Consider the following 22728-nt stretch of genomic DNA (forward strand, 5'->3'; position numbering starts at 1 on the left):
AGAAGAACAAGTGATTATGGTCATGTTTTAGTTCTCTCGCCGGAAAACTGAAAAAACGACACATTTAACACATAAGCAAATAAGGAAAATAATTACATAGATTGGAAAACATTACCCATGTAAACAAGTCTAGACAGTTGTTTACCAGGTCAAACACAAATAGTAGTAGGCCTATTTGGAGTTTCTCAATAGAGCTTGAGTTGATGATCCTTTTCAACCCAAAGCCTCACAGAGAGGTGGCAATGTAGTTCAAATCAGCAAATCATTGGGTCTCAATGTAGTGATATATAATACTAACAGTAAATATAAACTAAGTACACAACTTAAAGTCCAGGGACATTATCTGAATGAGAAAAAAGCAGCTACTAGACCAAGTGTAATAAATATATATATTGTCAACAGTGTACATTAATAATTCCGATTTCTAAGTATGGCTCAGAGTGTGTCAAAACATCAGTGACAGTTTACATGTAATTATGTTAACAATGTTCCTTACAAACGTGACCCTTGGACTAATTAGAGGTCCAACTGAACAGTCATCAAGTCAATTAATGTTCCTTTACAATTTTAAAATCATAAAAAAAATAATAGCTTCAATGAAGAGACACCAACTTTCCAGATACAACTTGGGTAATCTTTATTGATTTACATCGCCTGGTGGACAGGCTCAGATTTCATTCACAATAAGGTTACATTTCAGTGGTCTCTCTTAGCAAACATACCCATGATATCTGTATCTGCCTTTTTCTCCCTCCCCTTCAATTAACTATTTTGGTGGACAAAACTCTTCCTCCATAGTTTGGACTGAGATGATTCACTTATGGAGCCTGGCTTGTCAAGACTCCTTTATCTAAATCTCTTCTCAGCCCTCTGCGTTTGCCACTGCTGCCGAGATTGGCTCAAGCCAGCCCCGTGGGGTTGTGGCAGGGACAGCAAACGTCTTAAAGCTGCAGAATGAATGGGATCTAATGGCTAGCATGTGCTCCATGCTTTCCCAGAGGTCCAGTAAGGCGAGGGGCTTAACGTCTGAAGATTGCTACAATTAGTGACGAATAAGGGGGGGGGGGAGAGGCTCGGAGAAGGAGACAGTTGGTAGGACTACCGCTAACCTGCTGCATATGATAAGCTTTGGTGTGAGCCCTCTCGCAACTCAAATTGTCCTAATACAATGCGGGCTAGAAAGGATGAAATGAACAGAAAATAAAAAAAAGTTTGACTTCTGTGTTCATCACCAGGCCATTTCCGTCGATGCATCTTTATACTTGACAATTTCCAGATACAAGTGTTTATTGTATGTGCAGTATGTTACCAAGAGCTTTGGTTTCCTTAAAGGACTACTACGCAAATAAAAATCTGTCATTGTATCTGTTCACTTCTGACAGGCCACCATAAAAACTAGTCTACTGCAGAGACTAGTCGTTTGACAGTGTCAGAATCCAGAGGCTTGTGCAATCATTTATGACACCGCCGTGTCATCAAAACAGACTCAATGTTCAAAAGACCAGGTTGCTGAAAGGGACCGACAACCCGGCTTCCCTGCAACACCGAGTCAGGCGTTACATTGTGGATTTCTCCAGGAGAACTAAATAAATACCTCCTCTCCCCACCTTAAGACCCAAGTGACTTTACTTAATTTATTTTAAAGGGAAGTGAAACAACAACTTTTCCAGTATCAATGTCGAGTGTTGAAAAAACAATATGATTAAATCAAATTTTACTCCATGGTGACAATACCAGAAGTGTTACTTTTTCTCTTTTTTGGCAAACATCCTAACACAGGACTGTAAACATATCGTTTCCCTTGTTAAAATAGACGCAAAAATATATTCGATTTTCATTGGAACCCATTCATCCATCCGTCAAAATAAATGTTTTGATGGAGGCAAGCTTTTTTACAATCCTTACACTGCTCTGCCACTATGACAACTCAAATTGAGAATCAAAAGCATTATTCGTGACAATACAATGAAGATTTGTTCTCTGATGGATGACAATTTCCTTTCAATGGCTAACAGAGAGTGGCCTGTTTTCCAATGGCTAAAGCTGAAGGTTGGCCCAGTTCTTTTTCCAGTCTTGCTAGAAATCCGCTGCTCTAGGAGAGGGCTTCCTCCCTATCTGCCCGATCGATAACGTGGGTTAGTTGAGCCAGGGTAAACACTGAGCCACCTGGCGGGCTTCATTAAACACTATAGCAGCTTTTTTTCCTTTTACATTTTTTTTCTCACTTTTTTTTCCTCACGATTGGATTTTCATTTACCTTTTTTATTTTCACCGGTCACTCCTGTTAATGCACAGTTGTGCGCAAACGTACTCAGGCACACGTAGTAACACTCACATCCAGACAAAAAAAAAATTGCTCCCTTAACTGCCACCACTGCTCCTAACTGCACACGCACACACAAGCAGACAGAAAGACACACACACACACACACAAACAGACACACACACACACACACACACACACACTTGTCAGGCAGCTGTAGTTTCTCTGTTTAGCCTCAGGGACCTCTATGATCTGCTCCAGCTGATGTCTCAGAGTAAACACCTTAAGGCACCCTTGATGCAGCACCCTTGATGCAGCGTGGACACAGAACACTGACCCCCCCCACCCCGCCTCTCCCACCTGACATAAAGAGGGCACTATACTTTTTTTTCTCTCTTTTTGTCACCAAACCCCTGAACCATCCAATATGGCTAATACAGCTTAGTTCACGATCCATGCACAGATACTATTGGCAACTCGTTCAGCTCACTTGATTTGTTCTGCTATTCTCATTTTCCCTTTCCTGTCCCGCTCAGAACTCGATGTGTTGGAGCAGAGGAAGATAGTCCAGCACAGTTAATAGTGAAGGCTAAGGAATGGGGAGGGGGCGGGGTAGGAAAACGAGGCAGTGGAGCCACGTTTGCGAACTGACATGACATATGGATGTTTGCGTGCAAAATGGCTTCAGAAAGTCAAACACATAAGGCCCATGGTCATTTTTTGCATTGGTTTTGACAGAAGTTTAACTTTTTCTCTTTTTAAACAATAAATCATCTGTAGACTCTTGCTCTTTCACTGCGAGTCTCAAAATAAATAGATCTCCCTCTCAACTTTTACTTAAATACAGGTTCATATTTACTCTGCTGCTGAAAAATACATTTTTTTGTTCTTTTTTTATGTCTTGAGATAAAGTCCTTCAGAAGACTAGAAGAGTTCCATATTTCCCCAAACCCTGTCCCACATGCATGGCGATCCTTCCACTGGTTCAGTGGTCCAGAAATCCAGCAGAGACTTACTTAAATCATATATTACAAAAAGAACTGAAAAGGAGGGGCTCTTTTTCTTTCTTTTTTTTTTTTTTTTTAAAGGTGAGAACTGCAGGACATGCGTGGAATCAAAGAGGGTGACAAAAGAGGGAAGGAATGACAATAGGTTTGATGTTTGAAATGTGGGCAAGAGGGGTGCTGATAAGAGAGGCAGTAACAGAGGAGGTATAATAAATAAGCCGTTTTGGATACCCCTCTCTCTCCCTCTCTTCCCCCAATCAATGCACTCCTCTCTCTCAATACTGATCTAGTGAAAATGTATGGGGACAGCCGGCAGGTGGAGCACCCATCTCAGCTCCAAGCCTGGGCCCGGCGGTGATCAAAGTCGGCGATCACCCGCTTGATGTGGGCCAACTTGTTGTGCAGGTACTCACAGCGCTGCTTCTCCTCGTGGTAGTTGGGGCTCTGCTGCAAGGGAACAGAACACACACGCTCAGTGCATCCACGCCTCAGAACACTCCAGCTGCCCAATGTGGCAGAACGTCATCCACTTCCATGGTTCTCTGCGACATACAAACGGCTTGCTGGGGGATGGAATCCGATCTCATCCGCACGATCAATTTGACTATATCAGAGTTCTTCCTGAAATATCTGTGTCAGGTCGTGGGGAGGCAGATTCCGAGCATGAGATAAGACATTCACATCCTCTAGAATCCCTTTCTGCTGCATGTCTAGGAAAATGAAATAGCTGAACATACAGACCGATTGACAAAAATGGACATCTATGGGAGCAAAAGGCCAGTGGCTATATGCCCATTTCCAGGAAGAAAATTCTCCCGGAGTAATCCTTTAGTTGTTCTACATTTAATCATCTACTACAGACATCTATTCAATGACTTACTTGTTTGATTTTCTTGTACTCCTTCAGGACTTCATCGTGTACCTTCTGCAAAATAAAAACCAAAGAATCATCACCTTTTGTAATAAAACATGAAGCCTCTCCATAGAGTTCAATCAGCACAATAAAAATATGTTCTATTTACTATGTGAATGAGGTGTAGATTTTACGTTTCACACAAAGGACGAAGGGTCAGATGTAAAAAATAAAAAAGACCACCTATGCAATAAAGATATTTTACAAAATCGGTTTCAAGTGAGTATTTCAAGTATTTTTAAATGAATGTACATGCAAAGATGTGCCTCATCAATACATGGAGTTAGAGCTGGTCCCCTGGGAACCAGAAGGTCGCTGGTTCAAACCCCGGCTCCTCTTAGAGAAGTGTCGAGGTGTCCCTGAGCCAGACACTGAACCCTTAGCTCCTGACGACCCTGCTGTGCCTTGCATTTCTGACCCTGCCGTCGCGGATAAATGCGTGCATGAATGGGTGAATGCGAGGCAATAAATGATGTGCGCTTTGAGTATAGTGCCACGTAAACTCACAAAGCAAATCATATCTCACACATGACTGAATGACACCAGCAGACCAAACAGCCGATGGTTGAGCACTGACCTGGTGCTCTTTGGTGCCGGGCACCAGCTTCTTGCACTGGCCGTCCAGCTGGGTGAAGCGGCGAGTGGTGCTCTCCACACGTGCGTGCAGGACCCGGTACTCGTCATACTCTGAGTTGAAGTCGTCTTTGTAGTTCTGCCGCTGGTCCAGGGATAACAGCGGCGTGTACTTGCTGCAAACAGACACGCAAACCATTGCTCAAGCCGTAAAAACTCGATGAGCAGGTTTAAGATAAATGTATGGATGCCGTGGTAAAGGTGCTCTCTGATGTGTTAAGACCCGTTTAAAAAGGGTCCCCCCATTTACCTAGAAGGTGTGATTATTGAGTAGTAATTACTCGTCAATAAAAAGCTATCATATATATCCTATACATCTGGGGAAGTACACCCAGTTCCAGACGTACGATGAGAAATACAGAATCTATAAAGAGCGCTGCAGTGCTTCTGCGTGGGCCTCTGGTACTGGGGACGGGAATCCCATGGGAGCTCACCTCAGATACTCAGCCACCACGATGGGGCGAGTAATGTCTGTGGAATGGACCGACTTCCCTTTTTCAGAGGAATCTGTTAGGTTGGGAGAGGGTCACAGGGTTAGAATTGGGGATATTGTTGTTCCCGAGTCATGCATTGAGGTTTAATTGAGTCAACGCAGGATCAGCATTATTGCGTAAAGAGCCGTTACTATGAATAACCATTATGCAGAATCGGCCTTGAAAGCAGCAGCATTAGCTGTGATTTCTGAAAATGATTTAGATCCGATCCACCCAAAACTGTTGACAGGTTGCAAGGGCAATAAAATGTGACGAAACATGTTGAATTTACAAGGACAGACTGATAAACATTTTGATTTTTTTACGTCTGAATAATGGAAAACATTCTCCAGAAGACAAACAGTTAACGGGGAAAACAATAAAGCTGCTCATGTGCTCAACAGCCGCACATGCTGCGGAAACCAATGCATCCAAAACAGGAGCGTCATGAAATGAGGGCGGCCAGGTCGGATGTCTCACCCTTGTCTTTATGCGGAAGCTTGGTGACGTCGTCCCTCTCCTCCCTGTCCAAACGCGGCTTCTTCCTGGGCCGCGGTGCCTCCTCTACACGAGGCTGTTCTACAGGGGGCAGCTCTACAGGCGGCGGCTCTACCACCCTGGGGGGGGCAGGAGGAGGGGGAGGAGGAGGAGGAGGAGGAGGCGTGGGGGTGGGAGTAGGAGTAGGAGTCGGCCCAGAGCTGGACTTCTCCTTGCGCTTCCCCTTCTCCCTCTCTCGGTCCTTCTCTTTGTGCTTCTTGGCCTTCTTGGGCTTCTTACTAGTGCTGCTGAACGGGACCGGGCTGCTGCTGATGACGGTGGAGCTCACCGTCAGGGAGGTCCGCGGGGGGGGAGGGGCCGGGGCCGGGGCCGGGGGAGGGGAGGCGGCAGGCCCGGGGCCCGGCGGCAGGTAGCGGTCCAGCGGGGTCCGGTCGGAGGGCGGGGGGCTACGGGTGGGGCTGGGCGAAGGGTCCCTGCAGGAGGAGCTCTGGTCCAGGGGCAGGTCCTGGGTGCCGCAGCCCTCGGGGGTGCTGGGGGAGTTGGAGTGGGAGGCCGGGCTGGGCTGCTGGTGGTGGTGGTGGTGGGAGGACGCCGGCAGGTGCGTGGGCGGGGCGGAGGTGATGCCGGAGGGGAGGGAGAGGCGCTTGGAGCCCTCGTCCTCGCGAGGGCGGTCCGAGGAGGTGGAGGACGTGGCGGGACCCCGGCTGCTGAGATGGGAGATGCGAGGCTTCTTGGGGGCGAGTGGGTCGATGAAGTCTCCTTCCGGCGGTCGTTTCTGAAAGAGCATAGCACACATTGATGGCCCATCTGTCTGTTCCGTGTGTGTGTGTGTGTGTGTGTCTGTTCCGTGTGTGTGTGTGTGTGTGTGTGTGTGTCTGTTCCGTGTGTCTGTTCCGTGTGTGTGTCTGTTCCGTGTGTGTGTGTGTGTCTGTTCCGTGTGTGTGTGTGTGTCTGTTCCGTGTGTGTGTGTGTGTCTGTTCCGTGTGTGTGTCTGTTCCGTGTGTGTCTGTTCCGTGTGTGTGTCTGTTCCGTGTGTGTGTGTTCCGTGTGCGTGTGTGTGTGTTCCGTGTGTGTGTGTTCCGTGTGCGTGTGTTCCGTGTGCGTGTGTGTGTGTGTGTTCCGTGTGCGTGTGTGTGTGTGTGTTCCGTGTGCGTGTGTGTGTGTGTGTTCCGTGTGCGTGTGTGTTCCGTGTGTGTGTGTGTTCCGTGTGTGTGTGTTCCGTGTGTGTGTGTTCCGTGTGTGTGTGTTCCGTGTGTGTGTGTTCCGTGTGTGTGTGTGTGTGTGTGTGTGTGTGTGTGTGTGTGTGTGTGTGTGTGTGTGTGTGTGTGTGTGTGTGTGTGTGTGTGCACACATACCTGTGGGGACAAGGTGAGGTTGTCTTTAGGAGAACAGCTGGATGGAAGGGGCTCAGGTAGACCCAGTTTACTGTTGGACACAGGAGGAGAGACAGAAGACATGCTCGGAGTTACTCATCAATTTATATCACAGGAAGAACTGCAGGTTTGGTTGCCAGAGAAAGCAAGGCACTTGTTCCGGTGATGATCAGAAACTATTGGAAAAAATCGCTAGAAGGTTTAACCTCTGAACTATTTTACAAACAATCATGGGTTGTAGAAAGTAGACCAAATACTATGGAATAAGTTCAACCATAAAGCAAATAAAAAGTGGGTCAAGAAGAGCATTTGTACCGAATAATGTTACGCTCCACTTGGACCTTATCGTCTTCAGAGTAACCGGGCCAGTCTTTCTGGATGTCACGGAACATGAAGTCCTTTAATGAGTACGAGTTGTCTTTGGGGTTCAGATTCGCCACCTGTTTCACACACCAAACAAATACAGAATTTGATCAAGGCTTATGAAAGTCAAAATGTTCGGCCTCAGAGCTTTGTAACCTACTAACTAGAAACCTTCCACTTCCTCTGCGGGCTCAACATCTGCAATGACCAGACTTCTGTGCCCAGTAATAGCGAAAACAGGGCCCTCTTGTCCGGAATTGGTCATTCTCAGGGTGATTTGCATTATACGCTTCAATGATTCCTGGGGTTGATTGCTAAAACCCCCTCCATTGTCAGAAGGGACTTCCACTCAAGTCGCATTGGATGAAGAATTGATTTAAATCCCTTTTTCAACAATTAGGGATTTAATTATTATTTCAAAATCATCTTCTGAACCGAAATAAAGTGAAACATAGTGAAGTGAAGAAGCAAGTGCCCACCGCCACCTCTGTGAGGTAACGTCACCATCAGACCACGTCCAACGACTGCCGTGGTCAGCCACTGGCCTCCGGCCACTCACCTGTTGCAAGGTGCTTCCCAGAGAGCTGCGGTCCTTCTGGCTGACGCCGTCGCGCTGTAGCCGGGCCAGCACCTCCAGCTTCTTGTAGGACCTGAGGGCCAGCAGGTGGATGATCCTGTCGCGGTAGGGCCGCTGGGACACGGGGTTGTTGCTAAGGCACTTGCGGATGGTGTTGGCTGGGTTGATGGGCGTGGACCGCTTGCGCTCAGGCACCACGTCAGGCGCCGACATCCCGGGCTTGCGCATCTGAACTTGCTTTCCTAGGAGACGCCGTGGACAAAATGGAGGTCTGAGTTGGAGCAGTTTTTTTTGTGGCATGGTGAAGCAGTCAGAGGGAGAGAGAGAGAGCCAACACCAATACTGATATCATCCAAGATCCAGAAACCGTCGTCCAACAAAGGATTACCCTTAGCAGGGATGAGCAAAATGGAAAAATACCACCATGTATAAAAGGGAATATTAAAAAATAGCACAATATGCTTATGAATTCAAAATAACATTCTAAACAGTCCAACTGTGGGTCACTACATTGAAGTATATGGAAATGCAAGTTATGGTAACACTTAAACTAGTTTTCCTGTCTCAACGATGTTTCAAACCTCATATTCAATAATTTACAATACTATTCAAAGATGATAAAACATAATATTAAATTATTGTGCAGCATTACTAATCGGCTCAGCAATTCTACAAAGAAGCCAATAGGTGAACAGCGCCTAAAGGTGGACGAACAACACTTTGATAGTCCAACTAGCAGTGGACACCACAACATTTTGCCATGCATAGACAGGACACAGATATGACAAAGTTTGTGACTTCTGAGTACTTTTCTAGTGTACTTTATTGTGCAACCATGATGTGTAGCTCAATTATTTACTTAGGTTGACCTAAAGGCTGTCAACAACCATCCGAAGAGACGGCTTGCCATGTAGCTGTGATAACCAACAAACACAGGCAAAAAAAAAATGACATGGTTGTATTAACTAGGGCCCGACCGATATTGATTTTTGAGTGCCGATTATTTTCAGAGAAAAATTACGATTACGATTTAATCGGCCGATTAAAAACAAAACAAAAAAAACCCTATAAAACATAGTTTTTGATACCTTAAATATACTTTAAACACTTTTGACGAATATGTGAATTGAATGCAGAACCTTTGAGTGTTTTAGAATACATTTACAGTCAAAAATGGGTGTAACGTAAAATGTAAAATAAATAACTAACTCCCAATGTGCTGCGCTCGTGAGCAGTGACTAACACGTGCGTGCTGAGCAGTATGGTCTCACCGTTAGAGTCTACAGTATAACAAATTAACATGGCTGGGACCCAAAGAAAAACAGGCACAACATGGTCAAACAACGCGTCTTGTGTACATTGGTGAGGTGAGCGCGCAGCTGCCTGAGCGAGCGTGCTTTCATGTTGTACGGTAAAATTCAATCTCCTCTTTTTTACTCCAGCTAAAGTTGTTGGATAGCAAGGCGAGTAGGAGCGCAATCTGCAGGATGCTAACAGCAATAACATTTCTAAAAAAAAAATAATAACAATAATAATCGGTTGTAATCAGCGTCTTTTTGGCCGATGTTGATGATTTTCAAAAAGGCTATAATCGGCCGATTAAATCGGCAGGCCGATGAATCGGTCGGGCCCTAGTATTAACAGTACAATCCAGCATAATGATCAACTATTAAAGCTGTTTAGCTTCGATCAACCTTCAGTGCATTCTCCCCCAACTCTGAATATATTCAGCATATTCATAACCTCTGTCATGGAACCTATATGGGATGTGGAAAGAGGGCAAGCATGGCTACTGAGCAAGACACTTAACCCTAACTGCTCCTGACGAGCTGGCTGTCGCCTTGCATGGTTGACTCAACCGTCGGTGTGCAATGTGTGTATTAACCGATGTAAGTCGCTTTGGATAAAAGCGTCTGCTAAATGCCCTAATTCTAATTGTAATCGTAAATTGAGACCCGTCGCAAAAAGTTACCATCAAAAGAAGGGTTTGAAAGAAATGAAAAAGGGATGTTGTCAAAGCCCTTATCCACAGAGTAAATCAACATCTGGCCTTCTCCGCGTGCATCACGTTACAATTGCAATGCAAGTGTCAATGGGGTCCACAACACACGTCTTTGTTGGAACCTATTATAGATTCCCCTACACCTCTCATGATTCCTTATGAAATGTAAAGCTCTTTTAAAGATTATGGAAAGAGAGCGAGAATAAAGAAACTCAGTGGCTTGACAGCCTGTACCCTCGCCATTTGCAAGGATTCGCTGTCTCACAGGGTGGCAGACTGTCGAAGGTGAATTACCTGCGTCAGCTGCTAAAAGGCTTTCTCCTTCATAAATATTGAGCCTAGTGAGTAGTGACTCAACACGGTGTACTAAGATAAAGGAGTAAACAAGCCGTCTCTACAGCAACTCAAAAGCCCATCACCTGCCCTTCTTCATGGGTTACCACAATACTGAAAGCACTACTACTGGTTTAGTGCAACTTTAAAAGCATTTGAACCTTAATTTAGAGATTGGGGGCGGGGCTTGTTCTCGCCTGGACCAGTTACCGCAGATACCTGAAACAGTTATGAGAGGAAGAAAAAAGAAAAAGAAATGTGCAGACGGCTTCTTTAGAACTGACATTAGTGTGCTCCCTGGGCCAGCTGCTACATGCCCCTGTAACACCCCTTTCCTGGTCCTCTCGTTTCACAGTTTCCATTAGGGCTAGCGTATGCAAATAGATCCCCAAAGGCAAAAAAGTGCAACCTTCTGGGAAGCCTCAACTAATCTTTCTTGTTTTGGGAGCGATACGAAAGATAATTACCTTCTGCTGACGGTCGTTCACATTTAAACTGTTAGTTTAGAAAGGCCACACCGCAGCTTTCAAGTGAATCTTTCCTAAAAACTATCCTATCAATTAGTTTCAGATGTCAAATGTTGCGTTTGCATTTTTATAAAATGCATGCATGTCAAAGGAACAGGTTATTTTGTACTTCACTATGCGAGGGTGAATCAATGGTTGATGACTGAAGCCATTTATTTTATAAAATAAACAAGAAAACAAAGCAAGTTTGTATACAAGAATATGTCCTATATTCAACTGCTATTTCTATATTTCAAACAATTAATAAAATAGGAGGGCAAGCCAAACGTTGTGGGCCCTAGTACTGTTCACGTAACAAATGGCAGGGAACAATTCAAATCGGGATATCGGCCATTAGGATAAGGTCTAAGAAGTTATGTTTTATTGTGGTACATAAGAGTTTGCCCAGTGGGTCAAGGAAGGGCAAAAAATACGGACACAGAAGCAGTAGTTACACTACGTGTGCCAATTTCCCAACCTTGCCAGTTCAAATCTGACGTGTGGAAAAACGGATGTGGTGAACTGACCACCCAAATTAGATTAGCAAAGATTTACTTTTACTATTCCATGCACCTGACCCTGAACCAAGAGCACAGCGCTAATGTGGAGAGGAAACCACCAGATATCTATAAGCATCAGGGTACCAGGGGAACACTCAAACCACCAGGGTGGCTGTTGGACAACCAGAGAGCGTGCAAGGAGAGAGACTCAGGTTATTTAACTAGCGTTTTAGCTGGCTGTGTGTCAATAAACCCAGAAAGGCTTCGTTTGCCTGCCCTGGAACTTATCAGTCAAGTGTGTTAATCTGCAAAAGTCTGAGGGGCCATGGGTTGTCAACATTTGCTTCTCTTTATTTTTTAAGGGTAGCGGGAACCAACTATTTGTGAGTTCCCAAAAATATATGAAGGTTGTGGGTGGTCTTGGTGTGCGGCTTGTGCGTGTATGAGATGAGACAATCTGTAAAATAAATAAAAGAGGGACCTACCTCGGTACTTGCCCCCAGGCTTGATGACTTTGGTCCCGCGTTCACGTGTATCCTCCACGGCCTGGGTCATGCGTTCTCGGGTCACCTGGTACGAGTCATTGGTGGCACACACGGTGACCTTGTCCTGTACGGTCCCCATGGAAGCCAGGTGGGAGGCTCCCAGGCTAGAGACCCATTGGGGGAGGCAGAGGGGTGAGATTGGAGCATGAAAATACATTTAACTGAGCAGAAGCTGTGCCCAAAAAAATACATAACAGGCCTAAATGACAACAAGGAAAAACAGGCTCAGAAAAAAGGAAGACATTGACATTTAAGAATAGCATTACCTTGTTGCATATTGTTCAATGCATTCAAAGCTTCCCTGAGGGTTGTCTTTGCCAACATTAGACAAGTAAAACTCAAAATTATGGAAGGCGTCTGAAGGGGAATCTGTCCTGGGAATCTTAATGCACTGAAAGAAAAAGATAATGAAAATTATTAACAGGTCTTCATTCCTTCGAGGTGTCCGAGGTGCTCAAGTTGTCCCTGGTCGTGTGCAAGGAGTTCATTTGTGATGCGTTTGCTGAATACTAAACGTGACCATCTGTAAAAGCACCTCCAGACTAGGCCACAGTGTTGACTGCCTCAAGTAAGCAGATCTCCTTACAGGAGTGTGTGCATACCTCTGGCTTGCTCTACAGCTCAGAGATGAGGCGGAATAGGGAAAGCATGGGAGCTAGCATGACACATCTTTGGAGACGACTACAGAGTGCGTGCGTGGCTGGATGCAAGTGTAGGCGCGAGATAAATGTTGTATTAATAAATCAGGGCCATCAGCCACACTTTTTGTTCGTGTGTGTCAATAAAAACTACTGGTTTTAACATCAAATAACTTATGAAACAATATTAGCTCATGGGCGAGCACTTTAACCATCAAAAAATATTAACATTCTCGTACAATGGGTGTCGTATGTCTTATGCTTCGTATGTCTTATGCTTGTCATTTCCCTTTTTTGTTCATTGGGGAAACATGGTGTAAATAATTAAAATGTTCACCAATAAGCACATGGAAGATACACCTATAGCACTTGGGCAGAGGCTTATTATTCGACTCTTGTAGGAGAGAAGAAATAGATACTTACGCCTTGGAGTCCCTTGAATTGTATTAATGGCCGTAAAGAAGGTACATTCTGAAAAAGAGAACGCCAAGAGTTTAGGACACGCAAGACCAGGGGTCACCAAGTACAGCCGGCTACAGAAAGGCAATTCATTACATAACATTGGAACCTAAAAAGGCATTATTTCCATGCCTTTAAGATTATCTCAAACTTTACAGAAGAATGTCAATGCAGGGCCGGACTGGAGAACCGAGCCTTAAAGCCATGGCAGATATTTACACCGTTCTCGTTTCGAGTAGTTTGACATCCATTTTTTTTAAAAAGGCAGGACGCGTGGGGCATTAGAAATTTGATGTTTCTGAAGTGTGCAATTGCGGTGTTTGCAAGCGTTGCGCTGGTGTTTTCTTGAAACAGAGTTCACTGCCACAAAAAGGCAGTGCCTCCTCTGTGACGCTGTAGATTAGAGCGGCCACGCAGAGCTCGCTGGGTCTTCGCTCAGCTGCAGAACAAGCTGGCTGGATGACAGGCCTCTAAAGTATAGAGTCAACTGGTCTGAGTGGAATGTGCACTTTTACCAACACCAGCCTACATTTCAGAGGGCTCAAGAGTTGAAAATATTTTAAACGTGGCTGTGGTAGAATAGCTAGAGGTGAACCGAATTAGTGTTCAACAACTTCCAAAAATGTTCTACGGCAAATGACATCCTAGCTACTTAGCTTTTCAGGATCCAACCAAAGATTTACCCATCCCCCAATATACACTTGCAGACCTACTAGTCCACGCACATAGTTCTGATCACATTACACATAACGACAGAAAGAAAGCTTTAGCTTACACACACGCGCAAAGGCACGCACACAGACACACACACAATTGAGAGGGCGAGAGAAACAAAAAGCAGGCAGTTTTTTTGGCTGCTCAGTCAGCAAGAGATTCTAGGCTACTGTTCAATGCAATGTGCAGCCCAACTTACCTCATTCAATAAGGTTGTATTGGGAATTTTATATAAATAATGTGTAAATAAGGCTTCCCTGGATTTAGCCTACTTAACATATCAATCAGGTGGGGGATTGTCAAATCATGTCCTAGTATTTTAGTTGCACAAACCAATACCTTTGTCTCATGTGCCATAAAAGCTGACACATACCATTGAATATTCTGGTCCAAACGCTAGGCTACATGACCACAGCAGATCAATTATGTAATCCTGTTGTTATTGGCTTTAGCTTGTTTTTTTTCCCTTTGCAATATCTTCACCTGAATGAGTTAGGTTATACCACTTGTACAGTTAAATATTAATTATACCAGTAGTAACCTTTATATATATTACATCAAGACATTCGATTAAGATAAAATAACATGTTCTGAGTGTCTGTATAGATATCTTATGTCCGATTTTAAAGTTGAGGTAGTCAAATATACATATTTGATATCACGCAATACTAGCCTCGTGAAATAGAAGAGATCGATACATTGCCGATTAGACCATACGCTTTGAAAGAGCCATCGTGGGTAAACGCTTAACACCAGCACCTCAAGAGGAATGGGATTAACGTTCGAAGTGGAATCTAAATTAAACCTGGAGGTTGAACCGTCGAGCTATTAATATGCGAGCTTTCCCATGTAAAAAAAAAAGCCCAACAGGTTTAGGTGTTAGCAAGAGACCAAGCGGGTCGATCAGCCCACAACATGTTTGATTTGTGGGTCATCTACTGTAAATAGATTAGGTTTGATCCATGTCGTCGTGACTCATGTTGTTGACGGCATCTGGTAGTTTAGTTTAGTTGATCTTTAACATATTGTATTCCAGTGGCTTATATTATTCTTCGTATGTACATACATTTTGCATTAATGAGTAGGATGTAAAAGGGATTGCCTTACTTGTGCCTAAATACTACTCTGTTTGGAACAGCTACTAATAACTCCTTCTTTGGTCAAAATAGTTAAGCAAGAAAAAAAAAAGTACTTGGCCAGCAGAGGGTTATAGGCAGCTAATGCTGGGTGATCAAATCTAACACTTTTGAGGACTAAATATGACATGACAGTTGCTAAAAGTCGGCCAGATTGCGACATTAAAGCACTGGTATCGTTTTATATGGTAATTAAACCAAAACCGACGTTTGGATTTGAATGCGAGCTGGGGGGAGAAAACGTAGAAGCAGGCAGGCTAACTTGGCTACTTCAGTAGCCTAGCTATGCGTGGCACTTTGCTCACCGGTGGAGGCAGCCGTGGCACTCATAATTAGCCCTGACAAGTGAGTCCTTAACTCACCTTACAGTTTTGGTGGCTCTCGATGGCTCTCGCAGCCGTCTCGGTCAATTTGACATGCAAAACGGTCACTCTGTCTGCATTCCCTCGGCCACAATTCAATCCATATCTCCCATCCTGGGAGAGCGCCGCCATCTTTACCAGCCCTCCACCATCGTCCCTCTGACGGTGGATCATTTAGCAGACCTCGACTCCCCTTCCCGACACGGCTGCGGGGAGGGACTTTCACAACTCATAGGCTGAGAGAGGATCCTCCAGAATAGCGTTATCCTGGACTTCCGGCAGGCAATAACCGGTATCTTACTTCCTATGAGCTTCGTTCGTCCAGGTTACAGTACGAGGAGCAAGAGTAATAACAACATGGTAAGAATAACAAAAATATAAACAACAATAACCAGAACAAGAACACATATTGAGGTTGGACCAAAAATTGGGCAAAGCACCATCAAAAACATGTAACGGAAACGGATACCTCGATATCGGAAATTCCGGCCATTACCTCGCCACTCGACGTTAAACCCATGTAACTAACTATCGCCCTCTCTCCGTCGTTATCGCTCATTTGGAGCATCTCATGCCAGGCGTGCCGTCGTGAGGTTCTTATCTCACGGCGAGGTTAACAGCTGGAGTGAGGCTGACACGCTTACCTGCTGCATCCCATTCGATTAATGACCTACCAAGTAATGGTCAACTTCACGAAGTAGAATACACAAACATAATAATAACCGTTCCTTGTCTTATTTACCTACTGTAACTTCTGCTTTGATATTGACAAGTTGAATCAACTTAGGGAAATGTCATCAAAAAGGTCACACCATATAAACATACATTTATTAGGAATGGTTTATCAAACAGCCTCGTTGGCTAAATTTAGGTCCCTAAATAGCTCTTATGACCTAGCCAAATAAACCAAACATCTTTAAGCATGTTTATCCAGCATTTGTTTTTTGTAATGATTTCTGGTTGAATTGAATGGTAGGATCCGACATAAACCCAGTGTGTCGTGTGAGGCAGCTACTATCTTTCACATTCAGTCCCCAAGACATGATTAGACAGTAAGTTTCGTGTGTTATTGCCTCAGGCAGGGTGTGGGAAGGCCTGTGTGATTCCAATAGATTACCGTAGTGTTTTACCCCACCCTTTTCCCCGACTGGGTTACTCACATCTCTCTCTCTCACACACACACACACACACACACACACACACACACACACACACACACACACACACACACACACACACACACACACACACACACACACACACACACACACACACACACACACTCATTAACATTCAAAGTACATGTTATCGTTGAATGATTTTAATGTGTATCTCAAAAACTGTTGTTCACTTACAGGGCTGCATTAAATGGCTTTGAGCGTGATCATCAGAATGACAGATGAACAGGTTATTTTTGTAAAAATAAATAAATAAAAATCCAGGTTTATTAGAAAGCATTTGGGTCTTGAGCCTCGGACACCCAAGCGTTCAATGTGGCATACTATTGGTTCTCTTTGTTCCCAAATAGGTGCATTCTTTTGTCTATTTCACAGCTGGTGTGTTTACAAAAAGGCCTGAAGCTGTTGCCCAAAGGGATAATAATTCACCTAAGACATCAAAATGTATACACTCCCCTATAAGATTAAATGTATTGTGCAGTATTGTGAACTTTCCTAATTCTCAATGTATGATCCTATAATAACTGGTTTTACAGTATAGGCGCCACCAGTCTTTACTTTAACTATTTCTGATTATACCATAGGGGGCCATACTAGAAAAAACTGGCATATTATATTATTGACTGTTTAAACCTGTGCTTCTCGTTTGTCTGCCAAATACCCATTGAACTGTCAAACCCTGAATGTTGCAGTTTGGCCCAGCATCTTTGGTGCCATAGGCAAGAACAGCCGAAGTTGCCCCTCCTTAGGCCAACATCCCCCCCCCCCCCCCCTTACACATACACACACACACACACACAAATTAACAGATTAAGTGCAGATTTTTTTTATTAATACAAGCTCAATCAAAGCACAGCAAATATCATACATCCAGTAAGGGGGCGAACAGTAAAATATAATGCTCACAATCAGTTGAGGCAAAGACTGAATACTCACATTCAGTTGACTCAGCTACCTGAGTCTCTCCAAAGTCTCCTCTTCCTACGTATCCAGACTTCGTCTGAACTGAATTAAACTAAAATGTTTTCCTTATTAATCCGCTTTGATGAAGTATTTTAGAGGAGTAAGGTTTTATTCATATGCCAACTGCATTCAGTCTCTTCTAAATACCTGTCTGTTTTATATAATACATATTTTATGCAAAGCAGGCTCTGGTGTTTTATGGTGGTTATCAATCACTAAATCAATTTAAAAAATGGTGGTATTCCTTAGATTAACTGAAGGGTTAGTTTGGCAATCAATCCATACAATTGTTTTAATTTTCTTCTTATTAAGCTGGAACATTCTCCATTCTCCATTTTTAACATTCTTATGAATAGACGACTTGAAACCTCCTTCTCATCTGTGCTCATGTCAGCTGTGGTACTTTGTTTCCCCACTGATCTAATTTAATCTTGAACAGAGTCATCATCTCATTCATTGTGTTGGTATCATGTGAGGCTCCTCTGCTGTTTTGTCCTGTCTTCTTTTGTGTGGTATACCTCTTGCGCCTGTCTTGTGTTTTAGCAATAATCCCCTTTATTGATATAATTCCCCAAATCGTGGCGATGCCCACAGGTTGGACTAGTTCAACCACCCCTGTCTAGAATGCCCGATGCATAGGTTTTAAATCCTTATAGTATTATAATGGTGCTACTTGTTAGAATAAATTGTCTATTCATTATACTTATGAAGGATAACTTTCCTAGGGTTCTTATTATACATGCATGGGGGTGGCTTGCTGCATAATTATTTCTAAATGTTTATTCTCAAATGCTTCATCCTACAGCTGTGTCAAAACACTCACAATCACAGATGGAAAACGGACACCTACTTCATTTTTACATTAATGTTGATTTGCCAATTAAAGTTCTGTCTTTTCAGGCTTGTGTGTACAGGGGCCCCGGGGTCAAGGGTCAAGCCCTACTGACAGCTAAAAACAGTTTGAGAAAGACTGTTTAGAACCCATCTTTTCTTCAATCTCTTCAGTACATGGTCATCCTCCTACCTTGCATATCCTTTGGCAGCATAGAAGTTGATCATTAACAAATGTGTTACTTAGCCCGGTTCCCATTTTGGTGCTAATCAACGTTGCATGTTCACACTGTGATTATTCGCAGACACAGAAATGCCTGCTGCACTTTACTGCGTGATATGCCTCCTGAAACACCTCTGAAATTCATGTTTATTGCAGCATTGAGTGAGAAGTTTGGCCCTCTTTTAAAGGGGCTGGGTGCTATATATTCTTTCGTTTTTTGCTCCAGCAACCTATTGGCTTTTCTTTGATAACCTTAATAATGTGAGGTTATGTTGAGCTCAAAGGTCATTCCTTGCCATGCAGGTGAACATCCTTTACTTATTTTTGGTCCATTTTTGGCTGAGGATACTGCCACAAGAGTATATTGATATTTGATGTAGGGTTTTCTTATGGGATTAGTCAGGAGTTAGTGAGTTTGTCAGGAGCCCTGACAATTATATCATTCGGTAGCAGTATCAGGCCAACATATATCAGGTGTGTCTGCCTACACAAACAGACCCATGTAAGTACACACATTTAAACTGTTTAAACATACTCAAAATTACTACTAAGATATATTTGTACCTGGACCTAATGTTAGACCTCCAAAGTAAATGAAAGATACACGAATAACCACTTCTTCATGAAGTCTTTTAATGTATATCCAACTTATATGGGTGCTTGCAAAAAATGCACACAGCTTCAAGTTCAAGCTATAAAAGTAATAACCGGTGAGCCCATTATGCATGTATCCACGTGGCAATCTGGCCCAGACGAAAGGCTCTACTGGCATGGGAAAGAAACATCTGCTGTACTGTTATCCTCCCATTTACACAAGCAGACAAAGAGAGAAAGTCACGTAGAGTGTTTATGTGTGTGAGAAGCTGCAGGGTGGGTATTCAAAAGGTACCAAGTTAAAATCCTTATTAGTTTCTCTCCCTCGCTCTCCAAATTTGTACAAATGCAGCATTCCCAGTGAAGATTATTATGGTACAGCAACAGGGGCATGTTTATTAAAGCATCCACAACACCCCCTGTTCCCCCTCCCCTCATCTGCTATTTAAAGACCTTGAAAAACAGCAGCTTTTCAAGTTAATGATTCACCACTATGTAGGGAAAGTGTGCACTTACGCTGTTGACTCTTATCACTGCTGCCTGCAAAGCTGAGGGTAGGTTATCTCTATAGCTGACCTTAATGGGGCGGAGGCATGTCATTTTTCCTCTTTGTCTGCTAGAGAAAAGATGGCCATTGTGCAGAAATGCTATTCTATTAATTGAGAGCAGATTGCACATTTCCGCTCAGCATGCTTGTGGCTTAAACAGGCTTACAAGATGGGGTCTAGTATGGAGGTTGCTTGCCTTGTCAAAAGGTTTTTATTAGGTATTTAATAAATGCTAAGCATACATTTGGGTTTCCCTTGTAAAGTATAAAACACAGCTATTGTATTGTGCTCCGGTTTAGATTGTTCCTATTTTTAATTCATTTTAATAAAAGTTAAATTGCTAAAATGAAACCTTTAGGCCTTTGCATGTCTCTTCAGTGGTGTCTCCAACCTTAACTCCAAGCCGGGGCTAGCCAGCAGGCTGCCCTGTCTTTGACCCATCCCTTCAGCATCTGCGTTCTGCTCTCTTCCTCTCATCCAGAGCCTCGCATTGCCTCCCCAGGGAGATGAGCCGCTGCACGGGCACGTCCGCCGACAGCGCAGAGTCCCACCAGCTGTACTCCGGGGACAGGACGCACGTGGGCCTGTGGTCGATCAGGTAGCGGTTGAGGTAGCTCTCCTCCATGCCCCTGGCCATGAACCCCTTCTCCTGGTCCTCCAGGATGAGCAGGGAGCAGGCCCGGGCCAGGCGGAACACCTCGGCCACCCGCCCCCCGTACAGCTCCGAGGTGTAGTAGAAGTCTCCCTCGTCTTCGTCCACGCACGCCGCGGAGCTCTCCTCTATCTCGTAGGGGAAGGCGTGCCGGGGCATACCGTACAGCTCGGGGTGCAGGGTGGCCACCAGCTCCGACAGGATCTCCTCTCTCACCGGCGCCATGAACTCCTGGTCGACGTCGGCGCAGAAGACGTACGCCACCTCGTCACCGACCTCGTCTTTGACGGCGGCGGCGATCAGGTCCATGCGGCGACGGGCCAGCCTGTCCCAGCCGGGCATCTCCGCCACGGGGATCACCTTCAGGTCCCTCTCCGGGGCCAGCTTGATAGGGGGCTCCAGGGAGCGGGGATTATCGCAAAGCACGTAGTACGTGACCCCCCGGCCCGGGAGGAAGTTCACCTCGGCCGACAGGAGGAAGCGGCGAAGGTGCAGGCCGTAGGCGCCCACGGCTAGCACGAGGAGGCCCACGCGGACCTCCCGCTGGGAGAATTTCGCCCTGTGATTGGCTGACTCGCTGCTCTCCCCCCACACCAAAGGGGCTCCCCAGGGGGTCTCCAGGAGAGGCTGATGTCCTAATGAGGTGCCCGTGTCTGGAGTGTCTGCTTCCCCCTCGACGGGCTCCAGGCCTAGGATAGGAGGATGACCGCCGTTGACAAGGACTGTGGCCTTGGACCTTTGGAAAAGGTCTAAAAGGGGTGCAGATATATTGTCATTAGAAAACTTTCTCAAATATTCACCATATAATCACTGCAAGATTATTAACGGGCGGCCAATTTATTCAGCTGGTATCAATAACATTGTTTGCAGAGCATTTGTCCACGGCATATTGTAGTCATGTGTTTGATTCATGTTTTGATGGATGTTCTAAACATGATGATCAGGTCACCAGGAGGTTAATAAACATTGTCTTCTGTACTTAGAGTTGTGTCAGAATTTGTGTACTCTAAGATGAGCTATATGAAGGTCAAAGTCCTACCCTGCACCAAATGGTTGTGCAGCACACTCACATATCAGAAGAGACAATAGGAGGCTGTACAGGACCATCCGTGCTTTGCTCACCCTTACTGGCCCTATTGGACAAACATCAGGAAACATTCACATTCCCGAACACACGTGCACAAACATAAGCACACATGCCAGTTGATTGCGGTTGATGACACAAATAAGTAAAATACATATTGAAAATGGTGGCAGGATCTGCATGTACAAATTCGGCTATAATTGTCAACAGTGTAAAGGAGGTGTGTGTAGTGTAGTTGAGTTAATGTAGCCCTTTATCACAATTGCACGAACTTCACCGCCCGCATTGGACTGCATCACCTGAACAAAAAATCCTTTAATTTGTAAACCAATTACAGGTACCGCACTTAAGTGCTCCGTGGGTAGACATACGCTAATTATTAACGAGATACATGAATAATTAATTTCGAAAGCTCAAAATATGCTATACGACACACACACGCGCTCACACGCACACACACACACACACACACACACACACACACACACACACACACACACACACACACACACACACACACACACACACACACACACACACACACAAAGCATCGAAGCCTAATAAAGTACACAACTTGATAACGGCCCAATCAAATTATGCCGATGCGTCAAGTTTTCCACCCGCCATATTCGACTGAAAGACAACCCCCATTTCCTCTCTCTTCTCCACTGAAAGCATCGTTAAGGCCAAAGTAAACTATCTAATGAACACCGATCATCCCAGACGATATATCAATAGAGTAGGCTACAAAAACCCGTAGAGAGAAAGGGGAAAGAGGCGGAGCGACCGTACTGACCTGAGCGACATTTGCTAAACATGAAGAGTGCCATCCTCTGACGTGTAGGCCCGGTCGGTTCCCGAAGTCACACTTCAGCCCCGCAGCACAACTCTTCTCCGTTTCTTCTCCCTGTCTTTTTTATGGATTTACTTTGAACGTTAACATAAGTAACTCCGCACCGTCTTCCGCTTGAAGACGCGCAACAATCCTTTCTGCTGGAGCATCGCCTCTAGACCATTGCACCAGATGTAGGGAATATGTGCAAATGGGATCAGTTAGGCAAGCTGAGGAAAAAACAAAAACTAACGGAAAATGTCCTGTTGCGCTGCTTCTGTAGCGCTATCGATAGTAGAACTAAGTATGTCAGTCCATCTGTCTAACAAGGCGCAGACGACATCAAATTTAGAAGTAAGGTGGCTATGTATAGCAGAAAAGACATTCAAAGAGTACACCACTTTTGTACTTTAATGGGATATTCACATTCTAGGGAGAAAAACACGATTGGCATGCTTCTTCCTCTATTGTGCATTTACCATGTTTTCCACTAGGGGAGTGTATTTCACTTGAAAATTCATCATTTTT

General features: G+C 44.5%; 2 protein-coding genes across 5 annotated transcripts; both read right to left on the minus strand.

Annotated features, from left to right (window-relative positions):
* Positions 1-612: 612 nt before the first annotated feature.
* Positions 613-15593, minus strand: ell2 (elongation factor for RNA polymerase II 2). 3 transcript variants are annotated; one of them, XM_030374049.1, is made up of 12 exons: positions 15296-15591; positions 13048-13095; positions 12253-12377; positions 11927-12090; positions 8083-8342; positions 7476-7600; positions 7143-7212; positions 5770-6562; positions 5251-5323; positions 4761-4932; positions 4151-4195; positions 613-3714 (listed from the first exon to the last, which is right to left on the minus strand). In XM_030374049.1, the coding sequence occupies exons 1-12, from the start codon at positions 15467-15469 to the stop codon at positions 3601-3603; spliced, it is 2163 nt and encodes a 720-aa protein (XP_030229909.1). In that variant the 5' UTR covers positions 15470-15591; the 3' UTR covers positions 613-3600. The 3 variants fall into 3 exon arrangements, with proteins under 3 accessions (XP_030229909.1, XP_030229908.1, XP_030229910.1); XM_030374048.1 differs by having other exon boundaries at positions 613-3717; positions 15296-15588; XM_030374050.1 differs by lacking the exon at positions 613-3714 and adding an exon at positions 3737-3900 and having other exon boundaries at positions 15296-15593.
* Positions 15594-19099: 3506 nt separating this feature from the next.
* Positions 19100-22683, minus strand: LOC115556765 (globoside alpha-1,3-N-acetylgalactosaminyltransferase 1). Of its 2 annotated transcripts, XM_030374060.1 has the most exons (3): positions 22165-22681; positions 21355-21417; positions 19100-21033 (listed from the first exon to the last, which is right to left on the minus strand). In XM_030374060.1, the coding sequence occupies exons 1-3, from the start codon at positions 22196-22198 to the stop codon at positions 20078-20080; spliced, it is 1053 nt and encodes a 350-aa protein (XP_030229920.1). In that variant the 5' UTR covers positions 22199-22681; the 3' UTR covers positions 19100-20077. The 2 variants fall into 2 exon arrangements, with proteins under 2 accessions (XP_030229920.1, XP_030229921.1); XM_030374061.1 differs by lacking the exon at positions 21355-21417 and having other exon boundaries at positions 22165-22683.
* Positions 22684-22728: the final 45 nt, after the last annotated feature.

This window comes from Gadus morhua, chromosome 13 (assembly GCF_902167405.1).
Source record: "Gadus morhua chromosome 13, gadMor3.0, whole genome shotgun sequence".
NCBI lineage: Eukaryota > Metazoa > Chordata > Actinopteri > Gadiformes > Gadidae > Gadus > Gadus morhua.